At 45.9% G+C, this 22,451-nt stretch overlaps 1 protein-coding gene across 1 annotated transcript; it reads right to left on the reverse strand.

Moving 5' to 3' along the window:
• Window positions 1-9,815: 9,815 nt before the first annotated feature.
• Window positions 9,816-16,083, reverse strand: LOC123451009 (protein argonaute 12-like). Its single transcript, XM_045128025.1, has 22 exons — window positions 15,691-16,083; window positions 15,089-15,288; window positions 14,854-15,000; window positions 14,602-14,735; window positions 14,376-14,485; window positions 14,171-14,277; window positions 13,900-14,032; window positions 13,693-13,809; window positions 13,429-13,536; window positions 13,271-13,342; window positions 12,870-12,992; window positions 12,625-12,799; window positions 12,414-12,535; window positions 12,204-12,341; window positions 11,657-11,799; window positions 11,515-11,577; window positions 11,135-11,198; window positions 10,889-11,024; window positions 10,723-10,796; window positions 10,506-10,600; window positions 10,378-10,409; window positions 9,816-10,252 (listed from the first exon to the last, which is right to left on the reverse strand). The coding sequence occupies exons 1-22, from the start codon at window positions 16,051-16,053 to the stop codon at window positions 10,089-10,091; spliced, it is 2,820 nt and encodes a 939-aa protein (XP_044983960.1). The 5' UTR covers window positions 16,054-16,083; the 3' UTR covers window positions 9,816-10,088.
• Window positions 16,084-22,451: the final 6,368 nt, after the last annotated feature.

Genomic DNA, 22,451 nt, shown 5'->3' on the forward strand with positions numbered 1-22,451 from the left:
GAAGGAGCCTCTCTCCCGCAGGAGGTCTACTCCCCCGATTGTTGCAGAGCATCGATGGCCATAGTAGTCGAGCACCGGCCTTGTAGCACCAGCGACGAGCTTCATGGCAGAGCGGTCTGATGACGCATTAGTGGCTCCTAGCAACCACAAGCAGCTCGACCGCGTATCCACAAAATTGACAGCTTGAGGCGTCATGGCTTGCTGCAAAAACCGAGTACTAGGAGGAGCAAGGGCTGCTTGCTACAAGGAATGAGGAACAACCATGGTTTCTTATTACTAGAACCAACAAAAGTGCGTTGGTTGCTTGACTAAAAGGCGCTTCGGGCGCGAGGATTTACAAGATGTATGGATCTGAGAGAAAGAGGAGAGTGGCTTGAGATATTTTGGGAAGAGGGACAAGCCTTAATTTCTTTGAAAGAGATAAGATTGAGAGGAAGACGTGAGTCAAGGTGGCATGTGGCAGATGGTAGAGACGGTGGATGTTTGCGTCAGATCCACCGACGGAAAGGAAGCGTTTTCTAATATAAAAGTGCATCTTCTAAATAATCTAATAATATATTTTTGACATCTTAGATGTGAATGTTTTTCTCCACAAACTTGTTCGAATTTTGTGAAGTATGACTTTAAAAAAATAAAAATAATCTATTTACACTAAATTATGAGACGGAGGAAGTACTCCCTTTAGATTGAAATATAGGCCGGGCATGGATTTGTAAGCCTTTGATTTGGTTAGTGAAAAATTGTTGTTGTCGTTAAAAAAACATACTTTTAGATTCATACACATATTTTTTTTTGTCATACTACACATATTTCATTAATTAGATTGATGGCATAAGAATAAACGTGATCATACCCTGGTTTATTGCCGGGCTTGACCCAAACTGAAAAGTCTAAGCCCGAGCCCAGTCCAAAGCCTAGAAATATGCATTTTCTCAAACCGGAGCCTTGATCGAAAACAAAACTGAAGCCCAAATGCCCAACCCGAATATGAGTAGAGGTGTTGACGGGATATGAGGTGTGGAAGATACCGGGATGAGTGGCCATGTGAGCCGTAGCACCGATATCCATGTACTAGTCGCCGCCACCGGTGTAGTTTGACGGTGTAAGAGCGGAGTGCAGAGCCACCAGCAAGGCCGGGTCCAAGGGCGCAAGGGGAAGCCCGGGAGCCCGTGTCTGTGGCGGGGACGTCAAGGGCAGCAAAAACATCACTCCTGGTTGCGGCAACTGTCCGAAGGAGAGAGGCCCATAGGGCGCCACGTAGGGCTGCGACGCGGCGTAAAATGCCTGATGCGAGGGAGGCCGTGGGCCGAGGATACCAGGGGCAGACACACATGGAACCGGCATGTAGTAAGCATGCACGACACCGGTCCATGGGTTCTGCCCGGCATAGCACGGAGCCGGTTGTTGCTGCTACAGAGGACGAGCTCCTCCTCCCTGAGCGCCGTTCGGCTGCTGCTGCTGGAGCCCACCGCATCGACCACCATGGCGACGACCCTTGCTAGGTGGAGCCCGCTGCTGCAATGGGCCGCGGCTGTGGGAAAGCAGACTGTTACGGGAAAGTCGACTGTTGCGGGAAGGCCAGCTGTTGCGCGGGGCGTGGCTTAGGTGCAGGCGGCGCCGGTCCGCCACGGGTGGCAGTGGTAAGATCCGTGTGCGCGTCCCGTATCCGCGCCCTCTTCATCCGCCTCTCCTCGAGCTTGACGTACGCCACCATCTTAGCGAAGGTAGGCTCCAGGATGCGAGTAAGGTTGTAGGCGGCATTCCCAAAGTCGTCTTTGAGACCGGCGGTGAGGGTGTTGATGAGGAGCTCATCGCCGATCGTCTCGCCAAGATCACAGAGCTCATAGGCAAGCTTTTTGAAGCCCATGCAAAAAATCATCAATGGATGAATCAAGCTGCTGGCACCCATAGAACTCGCCGTGAAGAAGGACCTTGCGCTGAAGTTTGATGTCGGTGAAGAGGCCATTAAGCTTGGTCCAGACGGCGTAAGCGTCATCATCGTCGCACACCACGATGTGGAAGAGGTCCTTGGAGATGGTGAGATAGGACCAGCGGATGATGGTGGCGTCGAGGATCATCCAATCCTTGTCATTCACCTTGAGACGAGAGTCCATGGTGCCATCAATGTGACCGTGGAGCGAGTACTCGTGGAACACCAGAGAGAAGTATTTCTTCCAAGTGGAGTAGGAGGCGGTGGACTGATCAAGGATCACCGGAACGCGGTCGAAGACGTTGAGATCGCGAATGAGGGGGACGTCCGAGCCGGCGAATGGATTGTTGTCGGAGGAGACCGAGGAACTCGCAGAGACCATGGTAGCGGGCGAGTGGCGGCTTCAGGTGGGAAGGGTGAGGGTGGCGGAAGCGGTGGAGGATGATGGCGGCGACACACAGTGGCGACAGTGGGATGCGGTGGTGGCGGTGGCGGCGTGATGAAGGGCGCGACAGCGACGACTGCGGGATGGAGGGCGCGGCGGCGGAGGCGATGACTAGGTTAGGAACGTGGAGGAAACTGATACCATGTGAAGACTTAGGTTTGGGCTGTGTAACTCTCAATGTATTAATTGGATGCACTAAGCACATATATATAAGGTACAAGATGGACCTCAACCTCAACTATACAGAAAACTAGGAGGTGGGTCTACGCCATAATATACATGCACAAATATATATTCAACAGCGATCAAAAGGGCCTGAACCCTACAACACCTGCTCCTTAACGGTGTAGTTGCTCGATCGACTTGCTTCGAGGTACTTTGATGGTGGCACTTTGCTCTGTGTATAACAGATGTGACGATACAACATGAAAAGAGGGATCTATGGACATGGGTGATTCTTATGTTCTCGTGCACTTGGACTCGTCGCAACAACATCGTCTCCAATAAATCCTTGCCACTAGTAGAAAAAGGGTCTTTCGGCCGAGGGCCGAAAGACCATTAGTCCCGGTTCAAATCAAAACGGGGACCAATGCCAGGCATTGGTCCCGATTTGGTTTGCCGGGGCATTGGTCCTGGTTCGGTCCACCTCATTAGTCCCGGTTCGGGGCAAAACCCGGGACTAAAGATCCAACGACTGCCACGTGGCATGCCGCGGATCATTAGTCCCGGTTTGTGGCACGAACCGGGACTAAAGGGTAGGCTATTAGTCCCTGTTTTAGATAAAAACCGGGACTAAAGTGTTGCCTATATAAACCCTCGCCCCTGCCCACCCTCTCCTCTGTTTTTGGGTGTTGAGGTGTGACCATGCATGCCATGCTCTTGCCACTCTAGTTCATGCACATGAGGTGTTCGATGAAATGCCCGAGCCACCATATATGAGAGAAGAAGAATGCCGACTGTTGTTGTGGGGGTCGCTTCTCCTTCTTCTCCTTGTACTCGATATTTGTTACGCACTAGGGGAAGAAGGAGTAGCGACCATCAACGACGACCGAAAAATCAGGTGAGGGAGTGTCCACCATATAAGAGAGAAGAAGAATGCCGGCTGTTGTTGTGGGGTCGCTTTTCCTTCTTCTCCTTGTGCTAGATATTTGTTATGCATTAGGGGAAGAAGGAATAGCGACCATCAGCGACGGTCGAAAAATCAGGTGAGGGAGTGTCCACCATATATGAGAGAAGAAGAATGTCGACTGTTGTTGTGGGGGTCGCTTCTCCTTCTTCTCCGTGTGCTAGATATTTGTTATGCACTATGGAAGAAGGAGTAGCGACCATCATCGACGGTCGAAAAATAAGGTGAGGGAGTGTCCACCATATATGAGAGAAAATAAGAATGCCGACTGTTGTTGTGGGGGTCGCTTTTCCTTATTCTCCTTGTGCTAGATATTTGTTATGCACTAGGGGAAGGAGTAGCGATCATCATCGACGATCGAAAAATCAGGTGAGGGAGTGTCCACCATATATGAGAGAAGAAGAATGCCGACTTTTGTTGTGGGGGTCGCTTCTCCTTCTTCTCCTTGTGCTAGATATTTGTTATGCACTAGGGAAGAAGGAGTAGCGACCATCATCGATGGTCAAACAATCAGGTGAGGGAGTGTCCACCATATATGAGAGAAGAAGAATGTCGATTGTTGTTGTGGGGGTCGCTTTTCCTTCTTCTCCTTGTGCTAGATATTTGTTATGCACTAGGGGAAGAAGGAATAGCGACCATCATCAATGGTCGAAAAATCAGTTGAGGGAGTATCCGCCATATATGAGAGAAGAAGAATGTCGACTGTTATTGTGGGGGTCGCTTCTCCTTCTTCTCCTTGTGCTACATATTTGTTATGCACTAGGGGAAGAAGGAGTAGAGGCCATCACCGACGGTCAAAAAATGAGGTGGGTGAAATGATGATACCATGCCAACTTTCAATATTTTTAGAGTTCATTTGTAGTGCTTTTCAATTTCAGGGTCAACTAGCTCAAAAAAAATAAGTAAATGCACGAAAAATACCAAATGAAGTCAGAAATTATTAAAAATTTGTGATGTGCCTTTGAATGGTGCATTTTGAACACACAAAAGTATGGATTTCAAATAAGTTAAAAAAATGAAATCCCTTTGTAACAGATGAGTTCTCGTTTGAAACCCTCATATTTCGAGAGAGATTGTCCGTTTTGTACACGAAGTGCATCCAGTTTTTGTCGTAACCCTCTCAACTTTTTAGTACATGCTATGTGGGTGAAATGATGATACCATGCCAACTTTCAACATTTCCACAGTTCATTTGAAGTGCTTTTCATTTTCAGGGTCAACTAGCTCAAAAATAAATAAGTAAATGCACAAAAAATACCAAATGAAGTGAGAAATTGTTGAAAATTCGTGATGTGCCTTTGAATGGTGCATTTTCAACACACAAAAAGTCTGGAGTTCAAATAATTTCAAGAAAATGAAATCCCTTTGTAACACATGAGTTCTCGTCCGAAACTGTGATACTTCGAGAGAGATTGTTCGTTTTGTACACGAAGTGCATCCAGTTTTTGTCGTAACCCTCTCAACTTTTTAGCACATGCTATGTGGGTGAAATAATGATACCATGTCAACTTTCAACATTTTCAGAATTCATTTGTAGTGCTTTTCAATTTCAGGGTCAACTAGCTCAAAACAAATAAGTAAATACACGAAAAATACCAAATGAAGACATAAATTGTTGAAAATTTGTGACGTGCCTTTGACTGGTGCATTTTCAACACATAAAAAGTATGGAGTTCAAATAAGTTCAAAAAATGAAATCCCTTTGTAACAGATGAGTTCTCGTTCGAAACCCTCATACTTCGAAAGAAATTGTCCGTTTTGTACACGAAGTGCATTCAGTTTTTGTCGTAACCCTCTCAGCTTTTTAGCACATGCTATGTGGGTGAAATGATGATACTATGTCAACTTTCAACATTTTCAGAGTTCATTTGTATTGTTTTCCAATTTCAGGGTCAACTAGCTCAAAAAAAAGTAAATGCACGAAAAATACCAACTAAGTCAGAAATTGTTGAAAATTTATGACGTGCCTTTGAATGGTGCATTTTTAACACACAAAAAGTATGGAGTTCAAATAATTTAAAAAAATGAAATTCCTTTGTAACACATGAGTTCTCGTTCGAAACCGTGATACTTCGAGAGAGATTGTCCGTTTTGTACACGAAGTGCATCCAGTTTTTGCCGTAACCCTCTCAAATTTCCACCACATGCTATGTGGATAAAATGATGATATCATGCCAACTTTCAACATTTTTCAGAATTCATTTGTAGTGCTTTTCAATTTCAGGGTCAACTAGTTTAAAAAAAAAGTAAATGCACAAAAATACCAAATTAAGTTAGAAATTGTTAAAAATTTGTGAAAATATTTAATAGAAAACAAAAATAATCAACTAAAAAGAATCAACTAAAACATTAGCTAAAATGAATGAATTAAAAATAATCAACTAAAATTATGAAAGTGCTTATTTATTAAAAAAGATCAAGTAAAACATTAACTAAAAAGAAACAAAAAAATTAACTCTCAAGAATTTTCATAAAGTTTTTGGTTAAAATCTTAAATAGAAAACTAAAATAGAAGAGAAAAAAAAATCTTTAATAGTAAAAAATGAAAGTAAAATTATTCATAAATTTCAAAGAATTCAAATTTGAAAACTAAATATTTAGTTGTAAGTAGAAAAAAACAAAATAAATAAAGCAAAGAACAAAACAAAAATAATGAAAAAAATTGAAACTATATTAGAATTTATGTAGAAAATTCAACGTAAATTCAAATTGAGCTCACTTTAAATTTAGGTTGAATTTTGTCTTCAATTTCACATATATTTTTAATTTTTAAATTTACAATGCGTTTAGGCCCGTAAGTCTACTTTAGAGAGGAGCTCGACACGGTTGGGGCAACGGGGCTTATAAACGAGTCGCGGCTTCTCTCGACAACCGAGGTGGGACTAAATTTTGAAATGCCGCGAGCCCAAGGTCTTTAGTTCCGGGTCGTGGCATGAACCGAGCCTAAAGACCACCTTTAGTCCCGGGTCGAGCCACGACCCGGGACTAAAGACTCTCGTTTCCCGCCACTCCGCCTGCCGAAAAAGGGGTCTTTAGTCCCAGGTCGTGGCTCGGCCCGGGACTAAAGGTGGTCTTTAGTCCCGGTTCGAGCCATGACCCGGGACCAAAGCTCCGCCTATATAGGCGGTAGTTGGAAATTTGTGATGTCCAAATCACGGTTTCCATCTTCTTCCTACTATCGCGTGCGGCGCGAACGGACCCTTGACGCCGACTCTTCCCCGACGCCGTCTCCGTCTCCGCGCTCCTCCCTCCCGCCGCCGCCCCTCCCCTCCCGTGGTAAGCCCCCTTCCCCTCTCCCAATCCCGCTTCGGTAATCCCACCCCCTCTAGGCGCCGCCGCCCCCCTCCCCTCTCGCTCTAGGCACCCCAAGGCTGCTGCCATTTAGATTTTAGGGCCATCGGTTCAAGCTAGAACAAATTGAAATAATGGAAATTGAGATGCATATGTTAATAAGAAAATCAAGATATATATGTTTGTTGAAGATCTTTTGATGGGCTAACTAGAAAAAAGGAAAAAAAAATCATGTTTGTAAATTTCATGTAAGTAAGCACATTAGGTTAATAGTTTCAAACAACTTATTTAAACTTTGGAGAGGAAAAATGGCACATACATATTTCATCAACCTACAAATATCATCCTTTTGTTGGTGTTAATATAATGCATAAAAGAGTAGTGAGTTTCTCACTTTTGCTTGCTAAATTGTGTTTATATATATAGATGTTCAATTCTTTTGATATATATAGTGTCACGATTGTTGTTTACACACATTTACCACATTAAAACAGGAAATGTATGACGATGAATATTGAGAGTGTGAATATTGCGGCGACTGTCGGGGTATGTGCGACACGCCTCACCTGCGAGACGATAGGTTCTTCAGCATGAAGCTTGACGATAATGGAGATATGTTCCCCCCTTGCCATGCAAGAAGATATGTGTTGGAGAGACTCGGTTTCGAAGACCACGAGAGAATTGAGACGAGGAGCGCTAACCTGAGGACTATACATGATCACACATTTGTTATCAAAGTATTTAATTCAGTTTTTTCAGACAGAATTTAGGTGTCCAAAGTGGGAAGATCTTTGCAAGGCATATGGATTTCAGGAGGGTATGGAAATAACCTTCGATCTTCGTCCTGAAGATAATATGCCAGGCAACATCGACATTTGGGTGGTTGTCGATGATATGCTTCCTGTTTAACTCCATGTGAGTTTGTCAACCATATTTGTCAAGTAATTTGCATTTATATTTAAAAATCGTTGGTGTTCATCCATATACTAAATTTGTTAAATTATAATTTACAGCTTATTTCGTTTCTTCGAGTGAATTATGGAAATTAATTGACACGACACACTACACGTATGGATCATATCTAACTTGGGAGGAGAAGGATGTTCTTCTCCACTTTCTTGTTGCTGGTGTTCTTGTTTCTAGGGATACCTTTCCGTATAATTTTGGAATTGGCCAAAATTATACATTTTATATGCCACTAGTGCATAGGTTGAGGCCGGATGACATTCGCCAAAATATCTTGGTAAGAGTTTCCTAATTAAGTACGCTCTACTATTGCATAAATGGTATTGATTACATTGCTAACTAGGTTATTATTATGTTCTTCAACAGCAAACTGCCACATGATGTAGTGCCTTTATTGATGCACTCAGAAGGTCAAATGAAAATTAGAAGCCCGCTGAGGGCCGAGTTCGATGCTCCATACTCGAGTAACCTCAAATCAACATAAAAAAGGCTTCAAATTGAAGCATGGAGAGAAATAAAGAAGGTTCGCAAGCCACAAGTTGAAGACCGTTGGATCTCTGTGCTTCATCATGAAGACATAGGTGTTATTCTGTTTTATGACATTATACCTAAGAGCGAGGACTAGGTCTTATGAGAGACAAGTTATTCTGGTTTATATTATTACTTGACATGATCGATTAGGATGCATGCATATGATGACTATTATGATGTTTTTCTATTTTATTTTATGTGTATCATATGATAACTTGGTATGTAATTAAGATGATGATGAGTTGTTAGATGATCGATTAGAATACTATTGCCATTCGACGGAAATGATATAGTGTAAAAAAGATGCATATATGTGCATGTAACTCGTGTCTATATTTTGTAAATATGTTCGACAAAACACGACGGATGAGATGGTGTAATATATTTGTGACAATGTGCAATATATATGTAACAAATAAATGAAAAATGAGGGACAGAAAAATAGCTCACCCAATTTAGTGCAAAACCCTAACCCAAAAATTGCTAAAAAAACAACGATGAAATAGCCCCGGTTTGTAATACGAACCGGGACTAATACCCCTCCCCCTCGCTCCCAGCCCCGCCACGTGGAAGGCCATTAGCCCCGTTTCGAGGCCAAACCGGGGCTAGCATTAATCTCGGTTGATTAGTCCCGGTTCTCGAACCGGGACTAATGGCCCAACCGAACCGGGATTAAAGACCCTTTTTCTACTAGTGTGCCTTCCTCGCGTGTCATGCATCATTGGGGCTTTCAGCCAAGAAGGTGAGCAAAGGTTGAGAGCCGACATTATTCATGCTAGTCGTTTCTCAGTCATGGACGCTCCGTTGGAAAGATGGATGGCTAGAACCGTTTAGTGTTGTATGCCCAACTGAGTTGTGTTGTAACCGGCTTCTTTGCCTTTTTTCCATGAAATTGATGCGCCATTCCATTATCCTGTTATTCCCCCCGTGATCATTCCTGTTAACCCTCCCTATGATCATTCCTGTTAACCCCCCTAGTATTCTCGAAAAGAAAATGTGGTCTATATATCCTGTGCCATCATTATCCTGTTAACCCCCCTATGATCATTCCTTGGCGTATTCTCAAAAAGAAAATGTGTTCTATATATATTGAGAGCAGCAATTTGGCTCCTGGGCCCACATGAGACCAACAATAACGCGGTTTGAAGTACAAAATAAGTTCAAAAATTCTAAAATTTTGTGTGGTGCAAGATTTCTCTATGCATGAACTTCATGTAAATCTTTGTGAAGTTTGAACATTCGAAGTGCTCATAGCAGAAAAGACAAATTTCGGATGTATAAGAAACTTTTGAAAATCACACTGTTCATGCCAGATTTTTTCTTTTTTGTCGTGAGCTCCCATAAACATCATGCACCACACAAAAAACTGGAATTTTTTTAACTTTTTTTCTGCTGATAATCACATTACCGTTCACCGGGGTCATCTGTATCTTGTGCTACATTTTCATGATCATATCCTGGCTCGTCATCAGGACAACTAAGCAGCTGAAAATATTTCAAACTAACAACAGACATGTGGACCACTGTTATAATAACTTCCAGTTTTTTTTCACAAAATATAAGTGCCTACGACCTTCACATGCATTTACCCCCAGGATGTTTAAAGAGGACGCTAACCTAAGGCTAAAGTTCTTGCAGGCAACATGTGTCCTAACAAACCATGCATATATCAAATTTCATACATAAACCACAAAAGGCAACGATGAGACTGTAGTTCGAGCAAACCATGGCGTGGACAACCATAAACTACTAGGCAAAAGGCGTGGGCACCGTACTTCTCGCAAGCAAGGGATCAGCCATCAGCAGTAGAACATGAACTCCTTGATACTGTCCCTGATCTTGGGGAGCTGCCTCGCAGGCGCGAACCGGGCCGTGACCGACGACGATCCCCCATCAGAGAACTCATCCTCCATGTAGTATCGCGCACGGAAGGCCGCCAGGTGGGCATAGTACGCCGGGGGGAACTGTCACAGCACCAAGAAGCAAAATCAGCAGAAAGTCAAAACACATTGCCGATATCTAAAATCATGAACAACATCACTTGCAAGCTGATGAAGAGATTAGAAGACTAGATTATCAAATGTGTACCTATAGAGACAGAACGTGTGCACCGAGCATATCTGCTAGCGAGAAATCATCAGAAGAAAAAGGTTAGCTGGAAGACAGGGTACAATATGCATCATATAGCTCGGAGGAACATGGCCAGAGAAGCTTACGTATAGCAAAGATTGTAGGTCAACGTTTGCAGGGCGTCAGCACTGAAACGGTTTTCATCGAGAAGAACATGATAATGTGTCGGTCGGCTTGTTCCCTGTCCAAAGGAAAACAAATGAGAGACTTCAGTATCGAATCAAGTACCATGTCATTATGAAATATTTGCCCAATACACTACAAGTATGGGACTTCACGAAAATGTGAATCATGTAACATTACCTGAATACCAGCATGGCTGCAAAGGTAAAAGTCGAATTCGGTAGGATGGCAGATCTTTGTGTCGACAATGGTACCTGAGGACAAAGCACACTTGATGCTTTAATCTTGTTACTAGATCATACTTTATCTGGTATACATATTATGCTAATTAAACAGAGAAACTTACCTGGTAGGATATTCCCACTTCTATCCGTCACATCCCATGCACGATGATTTTCAGGAAATAGGCGTGTGTGATGCCTCTTTTGCACAACAACAAATGTGACTGGCGGGAGGTAACCAGTCTGTAAAGTAGCACAAGCCTGGGAACAAGAAGAACATGGTGTAGCAAACAAATTACAAAACGACGCAACACATGAAAAGGAAAATGAAAGACACCTTATACGGAGAGGGTCAGAGAGATGACAAGAACCTTGCGAATTGCATCCATTTCATAAAGCAACACTTGGCTGAACTGTCCCTCGCTGACACCATCTCTGCATATTAAATGATTTAATATTAAGTTTTTTTTGTGTGTATTTCATCAAGAAAATTTGAACACGAGCACTCCCTTTGTAAAGAAATATAAGAAAATTTAGAACACTAAAGTAGTGATCTAAACGCTCTTATAAATCTTTAAGGAGGGAGTACCTTACATCCCTATGTATATTTGAATTTTTTGGAATTTAAAGTATGGTTTTTGAATTGTTCAAAATTCAGGCACCATGGAGCCGGAGCTCTTAATTAAGTGCATTTTCCTATTAAGCAGAAACTAAGAATTGATTCTTGAAAAACAAAGACTGATTTACAAACCTATAAAATATAATCCTATGAGGTTTGCATCCAGTTGCTCTGTAGAAAGAGAGAAGCAACTCCCTGCAAAAATTCAAAATTTAGAAGTTATTATTGCAAAAAGGAAAAGTGGGCAAATTAATACTTCCATATCTTGCATTACCTTATCATCCCACCGCCGACAAGCCCCTTCTGTGGATCTTTTGTTTCCGTGTAAAGGTCGGCAATAATTTCTTCCCTATGGCCTTGTGAAGACACCAAACATTTGTACTTTGTTACTTCTGGCCAATCCATAGATGCAACAACCTAGGATGTGTGGAAGCAGAAGCCTTAGTTCCAGAACTCCAAATTCTATCATGCATTAATACTATGGTGCCGAGACGGCAAACAGAATGAGAGGATCTGTACTAGTCACACAAAGTAAATTGGAAAAATAGATATGTAGTACGTTTCACCTTTGACGCACAAGTAAGCTTAGTAGCCTTTACAATGAATATCACTACTTTAGTTTAGACATATCGCTATTTTTTTTTGGCGAAAATGCCAAATTTCCAATACAGATGGTACTGATAAAAAGTGAGAAAAACAAATAGAAATGGAAGTTGAGCTCTATTAATTAGTGCATCTGACTCTGACCCATCACTTTTTAAATAAACAGACTGCAAATTAGCAATCTGGGACATGATGAGTGAGAGAGCAGAATGACATACTGCTGCAATAGATGGAGATGCATCTTCTCCAGCAGCTGGGTGGGTAACATCAGCTCCAAAAACTATCGTCGGCACATCTGTCAGAAGGGGTATCCTCTTGTACAAAGCATCTTCAAGTACTGTATTCCGACCTCCGACCTAATCACAGAACAACATTCATCTCAGCATTCTCTGGTCCTGATTGTCGAGCAGCTAGCAATTTGTTCATACCTTCACATTGATCTTCAAAGAAAGATTTTCAAGGTATTGTTTCCCACCCTTCTGAACATTTTTGGGTAAGCAGCACTGAGTTATTACTCCAAGCTCGGTTTCACAGAGCCGTTTTATCTTCCCTGCATTATATGACAGAACCTTGGAATTAAAACTGGTTTTATTTTAAAATAGACAGATATCGGATCAGATTCAATTTAAAGAAACATACCATAAGAACCACTAACATCAGGTAATATGATGATCAATAATTCAAGCTGCTTCCCTTTTATTCCTTGCTCAGCAAGCACTTGTGCAGAATGCCCATATATGTTTCTGATTGCGGACTCCACAGTGTCCTGACGGCGCGCTTGTGTGATATTCACGCATGGATCCACGTTCATTTCCTAGGTAGGAAGATTTATTCAATAAGTTTATGCGCTAGCAGAAGAAGTTCATTCCAGAAGAAGAAGTTACCATGCCAATGCTATTGCACATGCGAGCCAGATCATGGCAAAACATGCCAATGTCGTTTGGGTTAAGGCGAGATGCGAACGTTAGACATGCCCAATAGTTGATTGATCCTCCATTGACCATTCTCTGGGAAAAACAACGAAATCAACATATTAAAGACTGATGCAGAACACAGATGATATAGAAGGAAGATATAACATATATCAAAGAAACAAGTAGATACAATCATAGCTACATACCAAGAAATTTAGTAACAGAGACACAAATGTTCTCCACTTATCAATTGGTGCAAAATAACATGCCCCAAGACCAAAGTGATATTGATAACACTGAGCATAGCATATGTTGGCGAGAAATGCAATTATGTGACTATAAAGGAAATAGGTTCTAGGGTATAATAATACCTTGTTTATCATGTTCCATTGTCCCACTGAAGGATTACATACTTTTTCCCGTCCAGAGTCATGATATTTAAGCTAACAACAGGAGAAATAGAGGTCAAATAAATATAGAAATAATGTAAAAACAGTAATGCCATCATTATTTGTTTAGAAGCAGTTACCCTCGGGGCAGGTAGTACACGAGCATCGACCAATGCAAGTTGGTTGATGACTTTCATGCCAAATTCTTTTGAATAGTCATCATTGCCATAATTATTCCTATTAACAATCTGAGAAAGATAAAAAGAAGGGATCAGTCATATATCCTCAAATCAAATGAATACAAAAATGTTGATATAAGAGCAATACAAAACAAATAACCGTATACTTATGCTCTGCTACAAATACGTAGTACACAGTAATGAGAATTAAGGGCTCAAGTTCACCTCTAGAACACTGCTCTCCCGTTGAGCTGGTCTTTCACATGCCATCTTTAGTATGCTTGAAACTTGGCGTTCATTCAACTTCCGAGAATATCTTTGTCCCGCGGTTATGCTGCAAACCTGAACAAATCATATGTACACAATAATGATTTAACTACCAAAACAAAAGACAAACTTAACGAGTTACAAAATAAGAGCAGTCATAAGCACCTCCATAGGCAAATATATCGGTCTGCTATCACTACCAGCTTGAAGGCAAGGCCAATTGATATATTTCAGAGAGTAATTGTATTGCTTCTTAAAGTACTGGACAACTGATACGCGCACACCATCTTGATCAAACCTGCAAAATCAAATAATCACTCGACTACATACACGATAAACAAACACAACTAATTTATTATTTAACATTGTTATAAGAATACATGACAAATGTAAAGAAAGTGCATCAAGGAAACATGGCATAAAAGTGAGCATATACATTAATTCCTTCAGCGGAGCAGAGGATATGCTAGTGATCTTATAGCGTATGGTTTTATCCTTCCGATGAGTGGCATCAACCCGGACACCTCTAAGGGCTTTCTTCAACTATAATGCAAAAAATAAAAAATAATGCAACAATTAGTTTCGCAGGGAGAAAAATAATAGAATAGTTAAAGAGAACAATATACTGTCATCTTTCATACCTTAATACGATCCCGGTCAATCAAGGGCCTTGAAGCATCACGGATGTTCAGATATTCGAAAGCAAAATCCATCACTTCTTGGGCCTTATAAAATGCCGTTGCAGAAATATCTGAGAACATAAAATCGAATGACAAATATTAATTACAGGGTTTTTTTATAGGAGTCTAAAAACAGTGGAACACGGTTGTTTTCAGGTCAGGAGAACACATTTAGGTACAGCCGTACCGATATTTAGTGACAAACCCATCTGTGTGAGGCGAAGGCTTTGGTAATAACCCCTCCAGCATTCAACACCGTTGCCAATTGCGCCACCATGTCCAAATGACTGAGAGAAGAACGATCTAGAGATCGATACGTACCTGTTTCAATTTAAATAAGACACAAAGAAAATTTGGAATTACAAATATATGGAACGAAAACAGGGGAACTCAGACTATGAACTTTTTTGCTCCACATCAAGAACGTTAAATGGATTACTTTGTTGTTGGGCACTCCCTCAAGGCGATATCGAGAGCTTGGATTGTGTCTTGCGGCAACTCTCTGTTTCTACCAGCCAAAAACTGTCGAAGGCTGTACATATCCAGATTTGAAGCAAGCTTTACAGTCACCTTGTATTCCTCCTCGCTAAAACACAAGAACGAGTACCCTAAAAGTCATTACATGAACAAGAAGATTTATTACGAAAAGGAAAGCTGAAATGTTTTCGTGGTACCGTTGATTCCCTTTTGCGGCATTTGCAAGTTTGACGACGAATACTTTGTTCTTGAATGGCAGTGCACCAGCGGTATACAGGCTCTTCCTTCCATCATAGACAGGCAGCCTACCGTCCAAGTGTTCCTTGTACAGTTTAATGAGTTGGTTGATTATTGATCTGTTCCATCCACGAGACCTAGTTTCCGGATCTATCGCCACCTGCCCATCAGGAAGATGCATGATTATCACACTGAAAATTAACCATGATGATCATGTGCTTGCAGAAATTATATATTCAGAGACTTAAATTTGAAGATAAAACCTCAAAATTTGCATGGTTCAAAAGGCAAACCTAAATTTTTACATTAAATTTGTCAATATAAGTTGCCTAGCTATCTGTTTGTTTATGTTACTAACATTTGGATTAGCTTTTGACATCAACATGTAGTGTTTGGTCCTATATATCTTTTGATCCAGATCCACTTGATGATGGTTCAGAATACAACTTATGACGAATTCAATCCACTTGATGATGCATCTCGATCGAAAAAATGCACAGATTATTTACGACAATGGAACGAAAAGCATGCAGCAGCGTAGCGGGTTCAAAGATAATCTTACGTCGTAGTGGTAGATCTCCTTGTCGGCGACCTGCACGAGGAAATGGTTGGCGCGGACGCGGCACTTCCTCCCGATGGTCCCGAACCCCGGCCTCGCCGGGAACTTCTCCGCCTTGCTCGACGCCGGCGGCAGATTCCCCGGCACCGCCAGCACCCGTTGCTCCATGACCCTCTGCTGCTGCTCCTCGGCTGCCACCGGAGCGGAGGACGACGAGGGCCGCTCACCACCTGCGGCCTTAGCGAGCACCATCTTCCGCCCCAGCTCGGCACCCAGCGCCTCCACCGCCGGGGTCGGGGCCGCCGCTTGAAGGCCGGCCCGACCGGGTCCAGTGTCACCATAACGCGCGTCGCGCTCACCTACCATGGCGACGCCACCCCGCCCGCCAGCTGCAGGTTGCGAGGCGCCTCGACCTCCTCGGCCTCTCGGTGCGTCGCCGCCTCGGCCCTTCCCTCGGCCGTCCCCGCCATGTGGCTCCGGTTCGCCGCCGCGACCGTGTCCTCCGCGGCCGCGCTCGCCACCGGCCTCCTCCTCTCCTCGGCCCCTCCCACGGCCACCGCCACCACCCCGGCCGCGAGCACCCTGCTGCGGTCCGGACGACTCGCCGCCGCCGCCGCGCCGGCCATCTCCACCCCGCGAAGACATGGAGTTGGCACAGGAGAAGGAAGCGAGAAAACCCTCGCTCACTGTCGAAGCGGCATACGCTATATATAGAGACAGAGAGAGACGGCGAGCGATGACATGTGGAGCCCGCGTGTCAGCGACTCGGGACGGAACCATCGATGGGGTCTCATCGCATTCTCCACCGTACCGCTCGAGTAGCCGGGCGGCGCGGGGCCACGTTCTCTGTAAAACGCACGCACGCACGCACGTCCGTCGCGTCTAATCGCCATTAACTCACGCTACCTGTGAGTAACTGTAACGGAGGCAATGATGTAATATTTTATCGGGCCGCGGGGCGGCGCTGCCACGCATCGAATTTTGACCGTCAACCGTTGCATGCACTTGCGTTTGCCTAGCACAGCATGCATGCATGCAGCCCACATCGCCCATGCATAGCCAAAGGAAAATGCCAGAGGACCTTTTTTTACATAAGGTTACCGACTGATGAGTTTTCCTCCTCATTAATCTTCTCCTGATTCGAGGCCGGCCTCATCTAAGTATCAATTAAAACAAGCCACTTCAACTTTGCCTGTAAAAATCCTGTAAAACGTCCGTACTTGTAGCAAAGCTCATAACCGAATCGTGGTCGACGGATACCGAGGTGAAGCATTCGGATCCGCTGCCCGGCTATGTTATAGAACGCCGGAGATTGCAAGAGATGAGTTTGGATGACGGATGGAAGTAAAGGAGAACGAAAAGAAATGGCTAGAGTTCGATCCAAGGAGCAGATGAGATAAATATATGTGAGCTTTATCATGTTGTCTTCTACTATGCTTCATACTCCCTAGTAGCTTGCTTGTGTGGGACGTTACTATCACCTAAACATGCTACTGACTGCACATTGTTTGGTTAGAGCATCTCCAATAGCCGCGCTATACTAGAGCCGCGCCGCAAAAAAGACAGCTCCAGCGGACGCGCGAAAAGACGCGCGGCATTTTCAGTTCAGCGCGCTGGCCGGAACGCAATCGCGCGTCCCTTATTTGCTGCGCCAGCTCCCGCGCTCGCTCCTCCACTCTCGCACGCTCGCTCCCCACTGCCACCCCCATCCGGCCGCGCCGCCGTCGCCGCTCGCGCACCCGGCGACCGTTCAGGCGCTCCCCGGCCTATCCCCGCGCCGCCGTCACCACCCGCGCCCGCCGGCGACCACTCAGGCGCTTCCCCGGCCTGTCTCCGCTGCGGCCGCCGCCCTCGCCCCCCGGCGACCGTTCAGGCGCTTCCCCGGCCTCCCCGCGCTCCGCCCCACCCCCTCCTAGTCCCGCCGGCCCTCGCGCGCCTCCAACGTCCGGGGAACAGCACCCGAGCGCTCGCTGCCGCGCCGCGCCCGCTGCCGCGCCGCGCCCGCAAGGTGTTCGATAAAATGCCTACAAGGTATGTATTGCTCCAAACTTATGCATTTTTGGGCCCTGCTGGAGCGGCGCGCGCGCGCTGCATTATAGCGCGACCGTTGGAGCCAGCGCCTATCCCCGCGCTAAATCAGCCGAAGCGCGCGCGGCAAACACATTTTTTGGGCGCAGCGCGAAGCGCGGCTGTTGGAGATGCTCTTACCTAAGTGAAATTGCTACTACATAGAAAGTGTTTGGCTAGTACTCCCATCTCGTTCTTGTTGGGCTAAATTATTTGTTTTTTTTATTTGGAGCGGCAGGTGCCCAACTCCATGGATGACGACCGGGTCCCCATACCCAAGGATGATGAGGAGGACATCATCTCTGTTGGGCAATAAGACGCGGCGATGCATCGGACGCGTCGAGCGCGTGTATGGGCGCGCGTCGGATGAGTTGGACGTGTCGGGTTCGCGGCAGGTCGCGTGTGTGTGTGTGCGTGTGTAGCGTTTGGGCGTGCGTGTGCATGTACACGGGACACTTCGTAGTAGGCATGGACTGTTGGCGAGCTGTGCGGGGAGCTCGTGCACGATCTGTTGGAGGCCCGCCGTGAGCTGCGCGTTGGAGCGCGTCGTTGCTGCGAGCGAGGCGGGCGGATCGCGGGCACGAGGGAGCAGGAGCGTGGGTGCGTGCCCGGTCATTGGCCCTTGTATAAATCAGCACAGTGACGTTGTAACAGCTAGAGCGACTCGAGTTGTTGCTCGAGGAGAATATACGTGGCCATACGTGCGGCGGTGTATGAGCGCTGGAAACCTCCTGTGTCCACCTCTCTCCTTCTTCCTTTGTGTCCACCTCTCTCCTTCTTCCTTTGATCGTTTGAGCTAGAGTCCATAGGCAAAGAGAGCACCAGCGAGCTGTAGGCGAGGGCTAGGGCAAGGTAGGCAACGACATTTGGTACCAGAGCCACGTTGAGGGAGGAGTTCGCCGACGATGGCGCTCGTCCCGTACGCCGGCGGATCGGGGAGTTCGTTCTCGCAGCCTGTCCCGTTGCTCACTGGTGACAATTACACCACTTGGGCGATCAAGGTGGAGGCCGAACTAGACGCTGTCGGGCTATGGGAGGCGATGGAGCCGACGGAGGACGCGGCGGCGGCCATGGTTGCCAAGAAGGACAAGCCGGCGCGGGCGTATTTGTTTCGCGCGCTCTCTGAGGACCTTTTGCTGCAGGTGGCGTCCAAGAAGACGGCGGCATAAATATGGGCTAGTTTGAAGGCGAGGTTCGTCGACGCGGACCGAGTCTGGGCGGTGCGGCTGGGCACTCTCCGAGGAGAGTTCGAGCTGCTGCGCATGGCGGAGTCCGACACGCTGGATGGATTCGTCGGCAAACTCGGTGGGATGGCGACACGTTTCGCGGGGCTCGGGTCGAGTCTGGAGGACGCCGCGCTCATGAAGAAACTGCTTGACTCCGTGTCGGACCGTCTGTACGCGACGGTGGCCGGGATCGAGCAGTTCTGCGATGTCACGACGATGTCGTTTGAAGACGCGCTCGGGCGGCTGAAGGCCTTCGACGAGCGGCTGCGGCCACGCGGGCAGGCAGGCGGCGAGCGGGCTGACGGCCAACTCATGTACACGGCGGCGCAGTGGCGGGCGTGCGAGCGGCAGCAGGGCGGTGCTCAGGACGACGACGACGACAGGAGCGTGGCGTCGGGCAACGGCGGCAACGGGCGCGGCCGCTGCTACAAGTGCGGCAAGCGCGGCCACTTCAAGAGAGAGTGCCCCCAGCTGTGGAAGGAGCCGGTGGCGGAGCACGCGCTGTTGGCGGACGTCGATGTAGAGGACGGCGGCCTACTCTGAGCCGCGGCTTAGGAGGTGATGTGTTGGGCAATAAGCCGTGGCGATGCATCGGACGCGTCAGGCGCATGTATGGGCGCGCGTCGGACGAGTTGGACGTGTCCGGTTCGCGGTGGGTCGCGTGTGTGCGTGCGTGGGTAGCATTTGGACGTGCGTGTGCATGTACACGTGACGCGTCGTAGTAGGCCTGGACTGTTGGCGAGTTGTGCGGGGAGCTCGTGCACGATCTGTTGGAGGCCCGCCGTGAGCTGCACGTTGGAGCGTGTTGTTGCCGCGAGCGAGGCAGGCGGATCGTGGGCGCGAGGGAGCAGGAGCGTGGGTGCGTGCCCGGTTGCTGGCCCTGGTATAAATTAGCACGGTGACGTTGTAACAGCTAGAGCGGCTCGAGGAGAATATACGAGGTCGTATCGTGCAGCGGTGTATGAGCGCTGGAAACCTTCTGTGTCCACCTCTCTCCTTCTTCCTTTGATTGTTTGAGCTAGAGTCTAGAGGCAGAGAGAGCTCCAGCGAGCTGTAGGCGAGGGCTAGGACAAGGTAGGCAACGACAATCTCATCCTACCTGGACGGCTACCCTGGACGGCGACCATGATGATGCCCCGCACAAGGTGTGTTCAATAATTCTTTTGCATAGTTTTTATTTTGTTTGGTTGGGAAACTAAACTAGGAGGGTTGTGCTGGATGGTTTACTGCTAGCTTGCTTGCTTGATGCCACTCCACTGTGAGTCTATATATTTTTAAGGAGTGGGATGTGCTTCTGAATTCCAATTTAGGATGAATATCATTGTTAATACTATGCTCTGACTTGTCATGTATCGATCAAAACAAAGTAGCGTGGATGCCTTCCTTTTGTGGTTTCTCTTCGGTTGGAATCTAGATTCTTGGTGACAAATACAACGCCTCATTTGTGTAGGCTAGTTGGGTGATATCTCTGCTTTCCCTTGAGGTCATGTACAGAGCGTGTTGAATTGTGTTCTAATTTTTGTCAAATTTGATCCTGCTGCATGATGCTCGTGTGGCCGATAGTCACATGCTAGCTTATGTTTTGCTACATAATATCATTTTAGTTTGCACCTCGTCATCCCCTTCACGATATCCTCGACTAGTTTGCCGGTTGTGTTGAAAAAAAAGAGAAGCGAACTGGTTGTATCCTTTTCAGAAGCCAGTATAAAGAATCGTGATTATCAATTTACTGATTTTGGTTCAAATTTGATCATGCATGTTAGAGAATTGGTTGTAACCTATAGAATCATGTCTGTGTAATTGTATCCCTTTTACTGGCTTTTTTTGGTTCTATTCAGCAAGTATGCTGATGGCATTGCCGTATGCATAGGTTTGCATCTATGCCGATGGTTATGTCGTCGGCATACTTGGAAATCTATGCCAACAGTTATGCCGTCGGCATACTTGGAAATATATGCCAACGGTTATGCCATCGGCATAGCCGCACGTCAGGGCAGTCCAGGGACCACCGCGTGTCGTATTTATGCCGACGACCTCCCCGTCTGCTCAGCTGTGGAGATATGCCAACGGCTAAGTCGTTGGCATAGAGGTGCCATGTGGTTGCCTCCGGTTGGGTGTTGCCCGCCGACGACGCCGTCATCCGCCGTCATATGGAAAAGGTTGTGACGGTCTATCTATGTCGACGGCTGTATGGAGGGCGTCGGCATAGGTCCCTATGCCGATGGCTTTTCTATGCGACGAACCTGGTCGGATATGCCGACATTCGCATTCCCGACACTGCTATGTTGGTTGAAAGTGCGTTATATCGACTAGAGGGGGGGATGAATAGGCAATTTTTACAATTTCATCACTCAGAAAATTCTTAGTGAGGAAAGTCCTCAGTCATGAACTGAGTCCAACGGAAATGGTACAAAGTCAGAAGTGCAAAAATGTCTACTACAAAGTACTCAGTGTGATTTCAGAGATTCGGTTTGCACAGGTTGCAAGTACAGGATAAGCAGGTGAAGATTAACCCAGGTGAAGAATTTGAGGTGAGGAATTCAGAGAAAGTCTTTAGTCAAATTTTTCAAACAGTACAGATGAAAGTCTTCAACACGCAATTGGGGAAATGAGAAGATTGAGGAAATAGAACCAGTAGCTCGATGAAGAGAGTTGTTGATGACCTAGTTCCAACTATTGTGACAGTTGTACGTCTGGTTTGGAGCGGTTTGGTATTGAAACCAAAGGACACACAGTCCCGGGACACGCAGTTCCTACCGTATTCTCCTTGAGCTAAGGACACACATTCCTCGCCCAACACTTGTGGTAAGTCTTCACGACAGACTTCCAAACCCTCACAAACTCGGTCACCCGGCGATCCACAATTGACTGATGGATGCTCTAGACCATGATGCCTAACCGTCTGGAGGATGCACAGTCCTCAAAGGTAACAAGCGTCGGTTCCACACAGGAATAACTTCTTTAGTGATGCTCAATCATTTGGGTTTTGGTTTGTGTTTGGTTGTTTGGGGTATTTCCTCACTTGATGATTTTTTACTCAAAGGCTCTGAGGAATTTGGGTTACTCTAAATGACTAGTGTCAGTTTCTCTCGGAGCAGCCAACCCGCTAGTGGTTGTGGGGATGGCTATTTATAACATGGGAGCATCCCAACATGATTTGACATAAATGCCCTTTGATAATATGACTATTGGGTGGATAAGATCTGTGACAGGTGGCGCGTGGCGTGGCAACGGTCGGAACTTTCAACTGTGGAAGTCCTCATGTCTCTCATATTCCTCACTTTAACGCTTTGGTAGATGTAGGTTTGGGTTGAGGATCATGAGGAAATTCTTTCCATAGTTTTACCTCGACCCTCTTTAATAGTACGGTGTTCATATGACTCAAGTGTAAAGAAAATGAAACAGAAAGAGTAAATCCTCAAGCTTCAAAGTCTTCAGAGTGTTTTCTTCAGGACACACCGAATTCCGCAT

Source organism: Hordeum vulgare, chromosome 4H (genome assembly GCF_904849725.1).
Source record: "Hordeum vulgare subsp. vulgare chromosome 4H, MorexV3_pseudomolecules_assembly, whole genome shotgun sequence".
Classification (NCBI taxonomy): Eukaryota; Viridiplantae; Streptophyta; class Magnoliopsida; order Poales; family Poaceae; genus Hordeum; species Hordeum vulgare.

Excerpts from the sequence above, each read along its gene's own strand:
- LOC123451009 (XM_045128025.1), bottom strand. The coding sequence starts at position 16,053 with ATGGTAGGTGAGCGCGACGCGCGTTATGGTGACACTGGACCCGGTCGG. Across the intron at positions 15,001-15,088 it reads GCCGCAAAAGGGAATCAACG|CGAGGAGGAATACAAGGTGA; the intron begins GTACCACGAAAA and ends CTTGTGTTTTAG. Across the intron at positions 14,486-14,601 it reads GGGTTTGTCACTAAATATCG|ATATTTCTGCAACGGCATTT; the intron begins GTACGGCTGTAC and ends TTATGTTCTCAG.